The 16,542-nt window shown below is 34.2% G+C and overlaps 1 protein-coding gene across 1 annotated transcript; it reads right to left on the bottom strand.

The window, feature by feature from the left end:
• Positions 1-12,223: 12,223 nt before the first annotated feature.
• Positions 12,224-14,405, bottom strand: LOC108986796 (cytochrome P450 714C2-like). Its single transcript, XM_035690386.1, has 5 exons — positions 14,086-14,405; positions 13,744-13,970; positions 13,418-13,665; positions 12,909-13,257; positions 12,224-12,788 (listed from the first exon to the last, which is right to left on the bottom strand). Exons 1-5 carry the CDS (start codon positions 14,381-14,383, stop codon positions 12,363-12,365), a joined length of 1,548 nt encoding a protein of 515 aa, XP_035546279.1. The 5' UTR covers positions 14,384-14,405; the 3' UTR covers positions 12,224-12,362.
• Positions 14,406-16,542: the final 2,137 nt, after the last annotated feature.

The following is a 16,542-nucleotide window of genomic DNA, read 5'->3' on the forward strand; positions in this document are numbered from 1 at the left end:
CTGTGGGTGAATTTAGGAAGTCTAAATTCCTAACAATCAGTGTATGTATGTATGTAGTCGTGCTTGCTTGTTGATGAATTGATACCTGTACTAGCTTTCACTCGGCTTGTTTTTATTTATTTTTATTTTTTTGGATTTTTCATATATGTACATGTGCAGATCACCATGTTCGATCCAACCATAATTTTTCAGCCCCATCAACTCGTTTGCTCTTTTGGGTATTTACTAGGTAGTCAATCTCATTGTCTTTCTTTGGTATAATGCAACGTTTTTCATCTGTTGGTAGTGGATAACCTATAACCCATGTGGCGTCCACATGAGTGAGAAAGTTATTAATTAACTCTCCCACCACTACCACTTAGCTTTAGAGAAGTTAATTAATCCCCTCATGTGAAAACTCTTTAAATAAGAGTTTTATGTACAATAAATTAAGAAGTGTGGAAAAAGTGTACATATTAAAAGAAAAGCTCTCCTCTCTCTCTACAATTTCTTAGAAAAACCATATAGATATTTTGATCTTGAAGCGTGAAATTTATTGGGAGAGTCTAGTTGCTTTCTAAGTGACGTAGATGTGTAATCACAACAAAGTGACTTAGGTTGTAAGACGAGCAAAGATCCGGCATTGTGGAAACTTTGCTCCTTAAGGTAATTCGATTAACCTTAATTAAAATTGGTATCAGAGCCTATGCTGCTTGCTTTCGCCTTTATGAACACGATTACATGTTATTTGATGCTTTGGAATAGGTTTAAAAGCATGTAATTTATAATATGCCATGATTGTTTATGTTTCAGATTTTTCATTAGAGACTATGGTATAACATGTTTAAGATTGAATTATCCACATAAAAACATTCCTTATCATGTCATAAACATTTCTCTTAAATATGGTAAAATTTTGTTGTATATAGAAGAAGAAATATAAAACCCTAATTTTAAAGTTCATGTTTGGATCGTGACTTTGAACTAATTTTTAACCACCAAATCTTATTTTCTGGACATAAATTTTATACGGTTAGAAATTTGGGTTCTTGAGCTTTGATTTGAAATATCATATGCTTAACTCTGACTTAGTATAAGTAAGTTATGACCGATTGAAAATAAGTGGTCGAAATCAAGAAAAAACTATAAATTTGGGCTGAGGGAGAAGACGATGAACAATATTTTTTTTTACCAATCCTACTCTCGGCTACGAAGAGTGTGATCCACCCTTACACTTGGGGTGCGTGTTTGCTCATTTTATTGATACACATACACATTAAGATGACTCAAATCTGTGTTTGGATGTCAGAAAAAACCTTGAGTTTTGGAGGTGATCTACACTCTCCACCGTGGCAAGTGAAGCAGAGGCAAGACAACATCTAGAGCCAAAATGAAGCCCACAAGCATAAAAGGAGAGTGGTGGCACGTGTGGCTGCTTTCAGTGTCCAATTCTTGTCATGTATTGCACGTGTACTCTTGTGTTGGCGTCTAAAGTTGGTTCATATTTCTTTTTTAGGCCGAGAGTAGAAAAATATTTTTTAAATTATTTTTAATAATGTGCTTAAAACAAATTTGAACACTAGTCATACAGCTTCCTCAAGTCCACTTATTCTGTGTTATATGAATATTTATATAAATTAGTTATGGATGCATCTATTGAATTATTGTTAAATGCATGTTTATATTGAATATGTCTCCATAGATTTGATGACCTATTAAACCCTTCTCATTAGTTCAGAATGTAAGTTTTCTATCCATTGAACCACTATGCATGCCATTATGATTGGATGTCTGAGCTCATTTTTTTTTATTAAGATAGATCGAGTTGACATTGTTAATTTGTTAAGCTCATGTGTAATGTATGTATTTATTTTTATGCAAATGGATAAGATGTAGCTTATAAGTATATCAATGACGTGTCATCTCTTTTTATTTATTATTTTCCTAGAAGTTTTGTAGTAGGATTTTATTTGGAAATGTAATATTGGCAATGTAATTTTATTATTGTGGCCATGTAATGGGATGTATTTCACGTATATCAATATACTTTAAAGTCACCTTAACATGATGTACCAAATTACTAATGAGGTTTTGGGTGGAGCCTATGCGCAATGTATTTACCACAATGATTATGGATTTTCCATATTTTATGAATGGAGTATATGTGCATGGGTTTTAAGTTTTTTTTTTTTTTAAAAAACTCCTCTATAAATTTTATTCAAAATTAGTTAGATATAATATTTGGACTTATATAGTGGGAAATGATTGTTAGCTTTTCGTGAAATTTTCGATCTCATTACGTAGGAAGGAATTTCATGGTCCAATTAAATTTTGGAATAAAATTAAATGTGTGCTAATGTCAATCTCGCGCAATGAATGTATGAATAATGACCACTAAGAACGTAGTCGTTGACGTTACTAAAGAAGAGAAACTAGATGAGACCAACTATGACATGTGGCATAGGAAAATCCAATATCTGCTTAATGAACAAGAAGTCCTTGAAAATTTATCTCACCTTATGATACAACCTGAGGAATGTAATACTTCCCAACATCATCGTGATATGGAAGCCTATCAGGGTTGGGCAAAGAAAGATCAGTGCGTGCGCTTTACCATGCTTAGTAGCATGCACAATGATCTTATTGGGGAGTTTGAGAATTGCCCAATTGCCCAAGATATGTGAAACCACCTGAAAATTGTCTATAGGAGAAATCGGCTACTAGACTCCGTGCTCTCACTTTAAGGTTTGAGCAGTATGTTATGGACCCTAAACATACAATGACTGAGCATTTGAGGACAGTATCTGCCTTGATTCGTAACAATAAGTTACTGTTGTAATATTAACTTTGTTCGAGTCAACATGGGAGCAAATAAGCTCGTTTTGACACACATTAAGAATATTAAAACTTTTGCTAATGTGTCTTGCCATTTGGAGCTAGAGACAAAGTACATAGATGCGCACCAAAATACTCTTCTTGTTACCCAAACTAAAAAGTGCAAGTAACATAGGAGATTTGTTGGAGTGGCAAATAATCTTGTGCTAAGGGATGAGAAAGTAGGAAAGCAAGTCAGAACCTTCTTCTTATTGAGATAGTCGTCATTTTGAGATCAAAGAGAAATCTTTCATGTGTGCTCCATGTGACTTTGATGAACCTTTTTCTTATGAGGAAGCATTAAGTTTACCTGCTTCAAATAATTGGTTAGCTGCTATGAGAGATGTGATGAATTCTATTCCAAAGAACCAAGTTTGAGAGTTAGTTGATTTTCCACATGGGCGAAAATCTATTAAAAAATGGGTTTTAAAAAAATTAAGCGTCAAGCAAATGGATCAATTGACAAGTATGAAGCCCAACTCATGGTGAAGGGTTATACCCAGAGAGATGGTATAGATTATGTAGAAACATTCTCACATGTCTTGTGATTTGCTTCCAATTGCCTTATTCTAGCTATAGTGTACATCTAGATTTTCAAATTTTCTAAATAGATGTGAAAACTGCATTTATCAATGGAAAACTAGACGAGCAGATCTATATGGATCAATCTGTTGGTTTTGATGTTGAGGGACAAGAGCGTAAAGTATGCCAACTGAAACATTTCATTTATGGCCTTAAGCAATCATCTAAACAGTGATACTTCATATTTCATGAGGCCATTACATCAATTGGCTTTGAGATGTTAGAAGAAGACCATTGTATGTACGTCAAACGTACAAGGAGGAATTTTCTAGTTTTGTTTTTGTAGGTTGATGACATATTGTTAGCTAGAAATGATATGGAGATATTTGTTGCCACAAAAGAGTGGTTGTCCTTTACTTTTGAGATTAAAGACATGGGCGAAGCAAATTATGTGTTAAGAATTACAATTTCAAGAGATTGATCCAGGAAGTTTTTTGGTTTGTCTCAAGAGACTTACATAAGAAAATTCTAGAAGGATTTTGTATGCACAACTCTAAACCCATAGACACACCAATTGAGAAGAGTTATATTTCGAGTCTAGAACATTACCCTAAGAATAATGTGGAAAAGAAAGAAAGGACCAGAGTTCCTTATGCAAATGCAATTGGAAGTCTTATGTACGCTATATTGTATACACAACCTGATATTTGCTTTACAGTTAAAAGAATTTTTCGATATCTTAGTAAGATAGCAGACCACGTTCTTTGCTATCAGGATGGAGACATGAGACTAAATGGTTATAGTGATGTCGATTGGCCTAGTGGCAAAGATGAGCGAAAATCCACGATGAGTTATGCTTTTATGTATAGTGGGGGAGCTATTTCTTGGTGCAGCAAGAAACAATCATTGCATTGCTTTGCCCATGATGGAGTTAGAGTACGTTGCTTGTTTAACAGTTGTATAAGAGACTGTTTGGTTAAAGAGATTTTTTCAGTGCCTAGAGGTTACAGGTATTGCAAATGAAGTCATTAAGATATACAATGATAATATGTCAATTTTGACATATGCTGAGGATCCCAAATACCAAGGTAGAACTAAACACATAGATATTCGATTTCACTACATTCGAGATGTTGTTGCGCGATGTGAGGTGATCCTACAATATATCTCTACTAGCAAGATAGAATCTAATCCTCTTACTAAGGCTACTAGTAGAAATGTTTTCAAACTTAAGTTCAGTGTTTGAGATTTCATCGGATTTGATATATGTTGTATTGAAGATATCTTAGACTTTATTATACATTTGACACTATCAGTATCTATTGTAGTAAGATTATTGTGTTTATCTCATATTATTAATTAATTGATACTAAATGAAAACCACACATTATAAAGATTTCAACAGGCAAAAATGAGACCATTTATATGAATGATCACCTTGGCGCTTGAATGGTGAACAAGATGAGACAAATTGATTATTTTGGAGCTTGGAAAACGAGCTAGTAAATATCTTAATACTTTTGGAGAATTTAAGATAAATTAAAAAAATGTTGCCTTAGCTTGGCCAAGATAAGACTTACAAAAGTCGTATATCAAGTATTTGTAGAACTTTATGAAGCCTGATTAAAGCGGAATGTGAAATCAATTTGGAGCTTGGAAAACGAGCTCGTAAATATCTTAATACTTTTGCAACATTTAAGATAAATTTAAAAAATGTTGCCTTAGCTTGGCTAAGATGAGACTTACAAGAGTCGTATATGAAGTATTTGCAGAACTTCATGAAGCCTAATTAAAGCAGAATGTGAAATCTTAGGCAGGTGCTAGATGAGTGACTGTGTTAATAAACTCAAGCTAGAGCACCTTTGCGCCGATTAAACTAAGATTTCTACGGCGTTTGAACATGAGAAACCCAATTAAGTGGGAGTTCCATTGTAACATAAATTTCATACTGTATGTATTATAGATGATCATATGAGAGAGTGATTGGATGGGTCCCTGCTCTATCACTATGTGAGCCCTAATGGATTAATAAATGATCTATTCATATGCCTTTGATTCTAGAACTATGTTATGAGATGAAAAATTGATGTTGCTATTTTATCATGTTTTCTTAGGACCACGAATGATACGATCTCCTGGAGCATGTCTAGAAAGCAGTCAAGTTTAATTGAATTGACATAAATGTCTAGGGAAGATTATTTGGATTCATACTTATTATTTTATATCTCATAGCTCGAGCAATTATGTCACTTTGACTTGATATAATCATGAGCATATTATGTAATGTAAGCGTATTATCATGACCCTTGACCTAGTGAGATCAAATGGTCTGGAGCATAGATGAGATATTTTGAGTGATGTACTATGTTAGTATGATGATGACTTAATATAGTACTCCTACCATATACCTTCTCATTAGATCTCACGGCGCTTCATTTTCTGTATGAAGGATAATTGATTGAAAGATTAGGAAGAGATTGTTAATAGGCATAACATGTATTGTGGACAAGTTGGAGATGTTGGTAATGGGTACCCCATGATCCATGCTGTGTCCACATGGGTAGGGAAGTTATTAATTAACACTCCACTATTACATCTTAACTTCAGGGAAGTTAATTAACCTCTTATGTGAAAACTCTTAATAAGAATTTCAGTATATTAAATTAAGAAGTGTAGAAAAAGCGTATGTATAAAAAGAAAAGCTCTACTCTCTCTCTACAATTTCTTAGAGAAACCATTTAGATCTTTTGATCTTGAAGCGTTGAATTTATTGGAAGACTCTAGTAGCCTTCTAAGTGACGTAGATGTGCAATTACAGCAAAGTGACATAAGTTGTAAAATGAGCAAAGATCCGGCCTTGTGAAAATTCTGCATATTAAGATAATTCGATTAACCTTATTTAACATCATCTAACCAATAGGGATAAGGGAAAACTTTGCAATGCTTGATGGAAAACTATCATTTACTTACCCTCCAATCTTTAACCCCCTTTCTTTCGATAATGGATTGTTGTTCTTTCCCTACCCTAGGATCCAATTCAATCTGTGCTTATTTGTAGCGCACCTACCATCTGACTTAAAATATGTGATTCATTTCATTGACTTGAATTGGGTATTGTATTGTAAGCACTTTAATCTCATTTTCTTACATTTCCATACATCAACAAGCCAATAAATATTTTTTTGTTGTTACAAATGCAAAATTTATGGTGGATGAAGAGGAACGTTTCCAGAAGCTCTTGGCCGAGCGGCTTCGTCACTATGGAGATCGTGATAAAGAGCAGGATTTCCGGCTCGTGATTGAACCCAAGTTCTTGGATAAATTCTCTAACATAACTAAGAGATTGCGGAGACCTGCTGTTGCACTTGTTTCAACCAATGGCCCTTGGATCACGTAAGAACACCCTTGCTCAAGTTTCTGCTAATTATGAGTTCTGATTTTTGTTCTTTCTCCCTACCTTGTGTGTGCTTTTGTAAAACTCTTACATGGATCCTTGAAAATGCTGAAGTTCTAGAATTGCAGTACTTTATATGTTGTTGTTGTCTGTTGAAACCAAACATAGCAAACATGGAGGTGCTTGCAAGGGATATTACACACTACAAACTTTAGCCATTCTCTTGATTTGCTTTTCCTGAAGTAGACATTGGACTCCAGATAATTTTGATGTTCTATATACTATTGCAGTATAAATTCTTAGTTTTAATTTCCACGCATTATATCTCCGTTGTTTTCTTTTTCTTTTTCCTTCTCATTATAGGTGAGCAATTGACAGTTACAACCTGACGGGCTAGGCATCTGACATTTATTTTTTTCAACTTTTCTGTTATTTTGATGATAAAAATTGGAGACTCTGTCAAACCAAATTAGATTATGTAATGATGATTGCATAACATTTTTATATTTGATTATATATAAATTTAGTGCATTGGGAAGATCACACCCTTAAATGAAAAAAACAGCAATCGTGTGGTTTGGTAGGTTCGTGAAGTTACGACTGGACCGGGTTTTATCAGGCAACTTCGAATCAGATAGTCTTGAAGAAGCATTAGCCTCTAATCCTGCCAATCTACAATTTGTGAAACCAGAAAAATGGGTGGGCACCTTACCCAAAGTATGGATTTGGATGGTGGGGACCCTTCTTGCCCTCAGATCAAAAGATGAGGTTTAAGTGTAAAACATTTTTCCTTTTCCTCTAAGCCTTGAGCATTTTCCTACTCAATGGGGATTTTCTCCCATCTATTGCTAATCAGGAGTTGAAGTTCTACTCTGTAAGATAGTATACGGATGGGATGATGTTGAGAACTTATACATATATACAGTATTGGTTCCTAAATTTCTCAAATATGGGGTGAGAAGAGTAGCTCAACTTGGGGGAGTGGGGTTTCGGTTTCCCTAGTGGGAGACTCAACTGTGGTAGAATACGCCTTCTCCGACTTCACCACCAGTGCAATAGAGATGCATGCTAGCAATATGATGAAACAACGCAATGGAGGGAAATGATCAATAGCTTTGCATCAAATTGAAGCTCTATTGTCGGAGCTTCTGATTTTATTGCCACCACTCTAATCTTCCTCTTTACTGCACACTTACTGCAAAGTTCATGCAAACTAGAAATAAGATTGTGGTGAAGAATGAAGGAGCTGCTTGATATTATCAAATAATATCAAATATTACATACCATCATGGACAACAAAAATGAGATATTGTCTGCATCTTGACAATGCAATATGATTATTTTTTACATTCTCCACTCCCTTACACCTCCCCTCTCAACAGCTTGCAATTAGTCCTCTCTCCCATTTGGATTATGGTTCTTTACAATATTATGCTCTAAACATTTCTTAAATTTGGAAAGAAATAAACACAACTCGTTAACAGTAATATTAAATACTATGTGAAATGTGAATTCTGCATATAACATTGTCGGGGTCATGGCCTTGTCCCTCCATTTCTCAAAACCAACCACCCTATTGCACAACTACTCTTGCTTAATTTCTTCCTCCTCTCACTGATCATATCCCTTTTGTTAAGAACTTCAAGATTCACCTACCTACAACCTATGAATAGAATTCAACAACAATTACTTTGGTTCTTTATGGAGCTGATCATGCATCATGTTGTCACAACACTATTTTGGACTACCTTAAAAGTTACCCTAGCAATGATCGACGTTTTCTTGGTTTCAAACCACAAAATTATATAAGGGACTAGCTCGACGGTCCATTTCTTAATTCATCATGTATATATAACTATAGTCTATAATGGAGAATTTGCATGTTGGGGGGTCCTGTGATCTGTTGTGTTGGTACTTAATTATTATTTTCCGTTTGTCCATGACAAAAGAAAAAAATTACAAATTTGAATTACTTCAAGTAAGCAGCTAAAGATCACTAAGATGCCGTTTGGATAATGAGATGATATGAGTTAAAATGAAAGTTGAATAAAATATTATAAAAATATTATTTTTAATATTATTATTGTTTTGAGACTTGAAAAAGTTGAATTGTTTATTATATTTTGTATAAAAATTTAAAAAAATTATAATGATTAAATTAGATGAGTTAAAATTAGTTTTGTATCCAAATTGGGCTAATTTAAGTTGTTTTGGAAAGGATAAAGCCCAAGAATTGAGAATTGGCCACGATCAACCGAAAAAAAAGAAAGAAATCATAAGCAATAAAAAAAAAAAAAATTGGATCTATATTGTCCATTAATGGATCTCAGTACCTACTAAGAGCATTGGTATTGAATTATACAAATGTAAATAAAATAGATAATTTAGTTAATAGAAGATAAAAATGGCCTGCATTGAATTATACAAATGTAAACTAAAATGACTTTTAGCTACAGTAAATAATCTCTTGTGATTATATTTGACATTTCCTGTAGCTTAGCCAAATCTATTAAACAATTATTTTTTCGGTCTGATCACTCTCTCTCTTCCCACTACTGAATTGCATTTTAGTGGAGAAAATGGTCAACACCCGTGTGCGTTCTGGTCCCATTCATTTGCTGGCAAGTACTAGTTCTACCAACCATCCAAAAAACAGAAATAAAGATCTACGGTTCTAACTTGTGCTGCAATTGAGCAGGGTTTTTTTTAATTTTTTATATTTATACCTTGTGCTCGTCCCAGTTTTTTTTTTAGATAAAAATGTAATAGACGTGTTTTTTTCAATAATATTGTATGAAATATTTAGAATGTATTTACTGTACTCCAAGACCTATCCACATCTTTGTCCAAATCTCTTATTGTATAATATTAATATTTTCCTATAGCTCTTAATTTTTTTTAAAAAATAATAGAACAAAAAAAATGGAAAAATATTATTAAATTTATAATATATTATTATTATTTTGACTAATATATGGATAATCCAATATGAGAATAAGTTTTAAGTAGAATAGCCAAATGCAAAATCATGTCATATTATGCAAATTTTGCATTTGCATTTGCATAATTCAATGCTAATCATGCTCTAAGATAAAATATTTTGTTTTCGCTCAATCGACCTATAATCATATGAGAAATAGTAAATTTTGTAACATTTTTCTCCCAAAATTTGTAATTATATGAATAGAATAATAATCTAGATCAACTTAGAGTTATTAATTATATCATCTATGAAAATGACGAACTCATTGGGAAAGCTTATGGCACAAAGTATTAAATTAGTTGGAACTTCATGTTTATCATTGTTGTAATGGGACCAAGACTAGTCTCTATTTATGAATATTCTATTTCCTTGGTCAAAGATATATATCACAATGTCTGCTAAATCTTCATAAGAGGAAGGACCCTCCTCTTTTATTGATCTATTAATATAATCAACGTGCAGCTTGAAAACACAAAACAAAACAAAACAAACCATTATTATTAATGTCGTTTTAATATTTTCTTCGTCACGGGTGCATGATCTCGTAACTACTGCATGGTATAGTCGTAGTTGGGACTACTTAATTATTACGTACATTAATGTCGCTTTAATAAGGCAATGTCACAACAAACATATTGTCGTACGTTTCAGCGATTGCATGGAACTTGGGTTCGAGAATTCCGTTTACAGAAACCTTATGATCTTCTACTAATTATAAGCTCCAAAACTGAATTCAAACTGCCATCGCAATCCAATTTGAAGGAAAGAAAAGAGATTATTTTCAGAGAGAAAAGATGATTTGGTTGAACATGCAGAAGCAAAGCTCATTAAACAATCGCGCGTTCATGCATGCTTCCGTAATTAATTCATGTTGTGTATCCTAGATATTTCCACGTAGACTGTTCACCTTAGAGCTTAAAAGATCAGACATATTTAGTAAGCTCAGAAAACTATAAAAAATTTATCTTTTTTAGAAGTGCTACTACGTACAGCAACAAAGAAATCTCATATGAAAAGTAAATATACAAATATGATTTCATATGATACGTTAGATTTACTTTATAATAAAAATAATTTTATAATCTAACATATAATTTTAAATCATGACAATTTGTGGGTTTACTTTTATGAAATTTTTTTGTGACTAAAACATTTTTCTTTTTTTAAGAGCACTGGAATTAGCCTAGCCCAATGTTAATGAAATCTAAATTTTAGCTTTTTTTGAGTTAAAACTATTGCATTGGACTAACCAAAGATATATTTGTAGAACTTTGAGTTACAGTAATTTATGGCTCCTAGTCATATTTGGAGAGTCATTGTAGAATTATCAAATCAATATTTTATGATTTTTCCATCCAACTACCTCTGTATTTCCCTCGCTCTTCTCTCATCTCTCTCTCTCTCTCTCCGCTTCCATTCAGTTTTTCTCTTCAGGTACGTTTCACCTCAACTCAAGTATTGTCTCCTCCAGGCTCTGTTGTAATTCGGTATTCGCAAAACCAGTATTGTGTACAATGTGGGTTAAATATTAAATATTAATACTAATACAAAGGATTAAATATTAAATACAAGTATATTTACAAAATATTAAAATTTTTAAATATTATTAAAATATATAGTATTATATTACTATTTTGACTTTAAGATGGTTAGCCCAATTTGAATTAATCTGTCTAAAAATTTTGACTATAGCCAAAACTTCGAATTCTAATAAGAATTTGGTCTTGGCCGACCATTACGACCATTACCAATGCTCTTACAAAAGTCAAAGCTTTAGGGGACCAAAGAAGTAAATAACCCACCGAAAACATGTTCAAATAGTACTTCCAAAAACATGTTCAAATAGTACTTCCATCTCACACACATCTCAACAATTTTTCACAAGTTTGTTATAAATTTGACTGCACATCTGGAATTGAACTAAATGGACAAACTTAATTTGGCATCTCTCGAGAGCTTAATTGAAGAATTCTTAAAAAAAAAAAAAAACAGAAAAGGAAAAGCTATTTTGAAGGAAGCTAGGAAAGCAATTGGTGGGTGGCTGCCATACAAATGGTCTCAGTATCCATGCATGATATATACTTCCAACATCAATGTGGAAAAGGTTATTAATCCTCGAAATAGATTGAAGAGTTGCTAATTAATTAAGCTATTTCGTCAAGACCAAGACTTTGTATTTTCCACTGATCTCTTAAAAAATGACTAGCGGTGGCCGGGGGAGCAGAAATCGTCAATATTCAATGCCGTGATTCATGGCCAAAATTATCAGAATTAACATTCCCGTGATGCATGCAAAGAAGACCCTCTTTTTGTAATTATGCGGTGATCATGATCAAGATGATCAATGAGTCCAATATTAATTATTCTATATATAGGAGTACTACAGGAATATATATATATATATTAATATGAATATACATGATAGGAACTAGTAATGGAAAAACAGAAAGATCTAACTGCATGCGGTCACAACAGCTAAGCCAATAATTTTCAACGAGAGAAGTTGACATCATACAGTAAAAAGAAAAAGAAAAAGACAAAAAAAACTGGTACGCGAATCTTATTTTCTCCTTCCTTGTGTATTGAACCAACCCAGCCACGAGGCATAGCTCACAACTTCTGCACCAAGAGGTCTACTCCATGTTCAGGCTCTATCACCAACCCAAGAGCAGGTGCATGGCTGTACTTTGGGGAGAGGGAGAAAGAGAAGTTTGACACAAGTAATGCTATCAATATTTTGAGTTCGACCATGGCCAAGTTCTGTCCAAGACACACGCGGGGTCCAACTCCAAATGGCATGTACAAGTGTGGAAGACTGCAAGCACCTGTAATTCCATTTGCAAATCTTTCTGGGTTGAACTTGTAGGCGTCCGGTCCCCATATTTCTGGATCTGTATGCGATGTCAGCACCAGGGTCCAAAGGTTGACACCCTTTGGGATATCAATGTCTCCGAATTTCATGTCCTTCAAGGCCTCCCTAGACACCACAGGAACAGGTGGATACAGACGCAACGATTCATGAATCACCATCGTTAGCTGCAGAAGGATGCAGATTCAATTGTGTTTAGAAATTAAAGCATGATCTTTATTCTCTATGCTTATAGATCATTTAGATAGGGTCCGGAAACACATTAATAATAAAAAGGTTTAGGATACCTGTTTCATCTTACGAAGCATATCAGCATCAGGGTTACCACCTCGGCAGATGTCGAGAACCTCAGCACGGACACGGTCTTGCCATTCTTGATTTGAACCTAAAAGCATGAGGCACCATGTGGCAGAAACTGCAGTGGTCTCATACCCAGCCAAGTATATGTTCTTGCAGTTGTCAACAATGAATCTGTCACTAGACTCTTTGCTCATGTTCTTAGCTCCCTCCAGGACCATCTGCAGTAAATCCTTCTCATGCGAGGCTTTCTCCCTCTCTTTTACTACCTGCAGTATCAAACTGCGGACTTCCTTTTCTAACTCCCATGCTTCCCTATTGCTTTTCGTGGGAAGGTACCTGATAACATTTACATACGTACAGTGAAATCATGAGTAAAATTTTCAGGATAAAACTAGAGGAAGGCCTTTTATATCGTTTAGTTATGTAATTGAACGAAATATTGTAGTTAAGGACATTGATCTTGGTTGCTAATTTCAAGGAAGAATGCGCAGAGTACCTCATCCCAGGTATCCCAGTATATAAAACTTTCTTGGAAAGTACCTCCTGCAGAACTCGTAGTTTTAGGAAAATCTTTTCCCCTTGGACATAGTTGCTGCCAAAACAGGCTCTTGAGATCACATCACCAGAGAAACTTCTCAGGTACTCGTCAATGTGTATATCTGCGGTTCCATCCTCAGTCTCGATCCTACTCTTCCATGAGTTTAGCAGAGTGATGGTAGACTCGGTAATTAAGTTCATCATTCCCTACATGGGTTTTGATATCATCAAATATTGTACGTATATCAACCTATAGCCCCATTTGTTGGCTAAAATAATCTGTACCTTAACTTTCTCCATGTACAATTCGGGAGCAAAAACTTTCCTCTGATGGGCCCAGATAGCCCCATTTGAAGTGAGAATTCCCTGACCAAGCAAAACACCACGGTCTTTTTGCTGATACGATGGCTTCCCCAAGTCCAAGGATGTGCATGTGGTTATCTCTCTCACGATGTCTGGTTTGTTTATGAATAATATTTGTGTGTTTCCGAGAGAAAACACAAATAAATTTCCTGTTTAGATTAAACAGACAGAAAATAATTAAAAGAGCTTAATTTAGACGTTATAACAAAGTCGATGATCTTTCTGTCCCAAGCAAGAATATTTTAGTTTTGAGTTTGAACGTACCGTATGTTTTCCTCCATTGCTCGAAGAAGGGAAAGAGGAGAGAAGCACAATTGTGGGAAACCGGGCTTTCACCGGCGGGAGCGACATTAACTGAGGTGGATCTGGCCTTCTTTATCTCCCTGATATTTCCGAGTAGCAAAGTCGGCGGTGGTCCGGTGATGCCTTGCTTCCTCAGCGCAGATCGAAGCCTCTCTGGCTTCACCACCAGCGCATTATACAGGCGTACCAACAGTCCGGTGAAACCAAGCAATGCAAGGCAAACGAATATCTTTGCTGGATCAAACTGGAGCGCCTCCATGGCTGGAGTCTTCTTTTGTCTTCCACCGTTCTTTCTCTTATGACTTGGTTTTTTCACCTTAGCTCAAAACGGGCATATATATAGTGTGCTTGGCTTGGCAGGACATGCAATTCGGTCATATATAACATGAACAATATATCAATCCATTTGTCGAGTAATTAGTAGTACTTCCTTCCCAATATATTATAAGACAGAATAATTCTATTCCAAAATCTTTATGTCACATTTTATTTATTTGGTATAATTTAATTGAAAAAATAAGTTTTAAAATTTAAATATTATAATTAAAATCATATCACGTGAACGATATACAGTGTAAAAGCCTTTCATAAGACAACATGTCATTAAAAAATAGCATTTATATAAGTAATTTTAATAGCATGCATGTCATCTTTCCATATATTGAATGGAAAAACTGCCTAACAAAATTAAAAAAAAAAAAAAAACCATTAAACATGAACAAATATGATATGGTCTCCACGATTTGTCTATCTTTACCTTAAAATTAGATAATCTAATTTGGAATAGATTATATTAATAAACTCATAAATTAACATGGTTTCATGATAAGATACATTAGATTTATTTTAAAATAAAACTAGTTATATAATCTAAAGTAAATGATATCATATCAAGCCACATCAACTTGTGAATTTATTTTTGTGAGATTTTTTTATGTTTAAAGTATTTCTCTTAGACATATATCTACCAAATTACCAATAAAGTAGTTTGGGCTCCCAAATACTTATGTGCACTGCTTACTCGAGTGTGGTTAAATTCATTTGAATCTCCCCTCACTTTTAACAAAATATTGTGTTCTTGGTAACAAAATACCATGGATCCACTACAAGAAATTAGGCTTTTTTCAGTACTCAAAATCGTCGCAAATACTCATATTAATCGCTGCATTTAAGCATTTTCGGCGATTTTTAATTCGTTGCATTTTCGACGAAATTAAAGTGTCAGTTTTGATCAATTCCAGCGATAGGCAAAAATCGTCACAAAAAACTATTATTTTCAGCAATTTTCGTGCGTTGCAACTATCCCAAAAATGGACGCAAATGACCATTTTGTTTACCATTAAATTGTTGGGAAAAATCAATTGCGGCGATATATCGTTGCAAAAGTTGTAAAATCGCAGCAAAAGACTCGTTATTTTTTCCAACGATTAAAATTATTATCGCTATTATGTATTACCAACAGTTATTATCGTCGAAATAGATTATTTGCGGCGACTTTTAATCGCCGCAAATAAGTTAACCTGACTAAAAAATTTTTTCCAACGAAATTTACTAGCCGGAAATGGTGTTCTAAAAAAGAAAAAAAATACACAAAAATAGAGATGAACTATACCCAAACTATACTTCATATAGAGATAAAGTATAGGATATAGTTCACCAAAATAGTGTAGCAACCCCTCTCACATATATATAATATATGTGAGGGAATGCTACATTATATATAGTTACACTTATATATAATATTTGTATATATAACTGTTGGATATAATTAGTTCACCTAAATAGTGTAGCAATCCCTCACAGTGACTGTTGTTTTAATACTACATACACACACATAGATATATATATATATATATATATTTTTTAGAAGAGCCGAAGTCACCTGTCCATGAGTGACCCCGTCTCAAATTTTATTAATAACCCTCATTTGTGGCGGAGGAATACCGTGGTTATAGACCGACACCTAGTATTACAAACAATATTACCAGATGTCAAAATTACAAAACAAAATTACAAACCTACTAAAACGGACAAACATTTCACAAGAACAAGACACTAACGATAACGTAATGAAGGCAAACCCAAATTATCCAAACGGATTAAACCACGAAGTACCCTCGGCACCTCCCTAACAAATCTCCACTCTGAATTAAGACCCGATGCACCACTCCGAGCCAACCAATCCGCAACTTTATTTCCCTCTCTATAAACATGACGAACAACGCACACCATAGAATCCATGAGAGCCAACGTATCTTCCTAAAAATCTTCTAAATACCACACACCACACCTTCTCCTATTCCACCAAGAAATCACCACTTGTGAATCTAATTCAATTTCCACAAAATTAATCTCCAAATCCTTACATGCCTTGAGTCCCTGAAGAACAGCTAACAACTCCGCTCTATTACTTGTACC

This window comes from Juglans regia, chromosome 5 (genome assembly GCF_001411555.2).
Source record: "Juglans regia cultivar Chandler chromosome 5, Walnut 2.0, whole genome shotgun sequence".
NCBI classification, from domain to species: domain Eukaryota; kingdom Viridiplantae; phylum Streptophyta; class Magnoliopsida; order Fagales; family Juglandaceae; genus Juglans; species Juglans regia.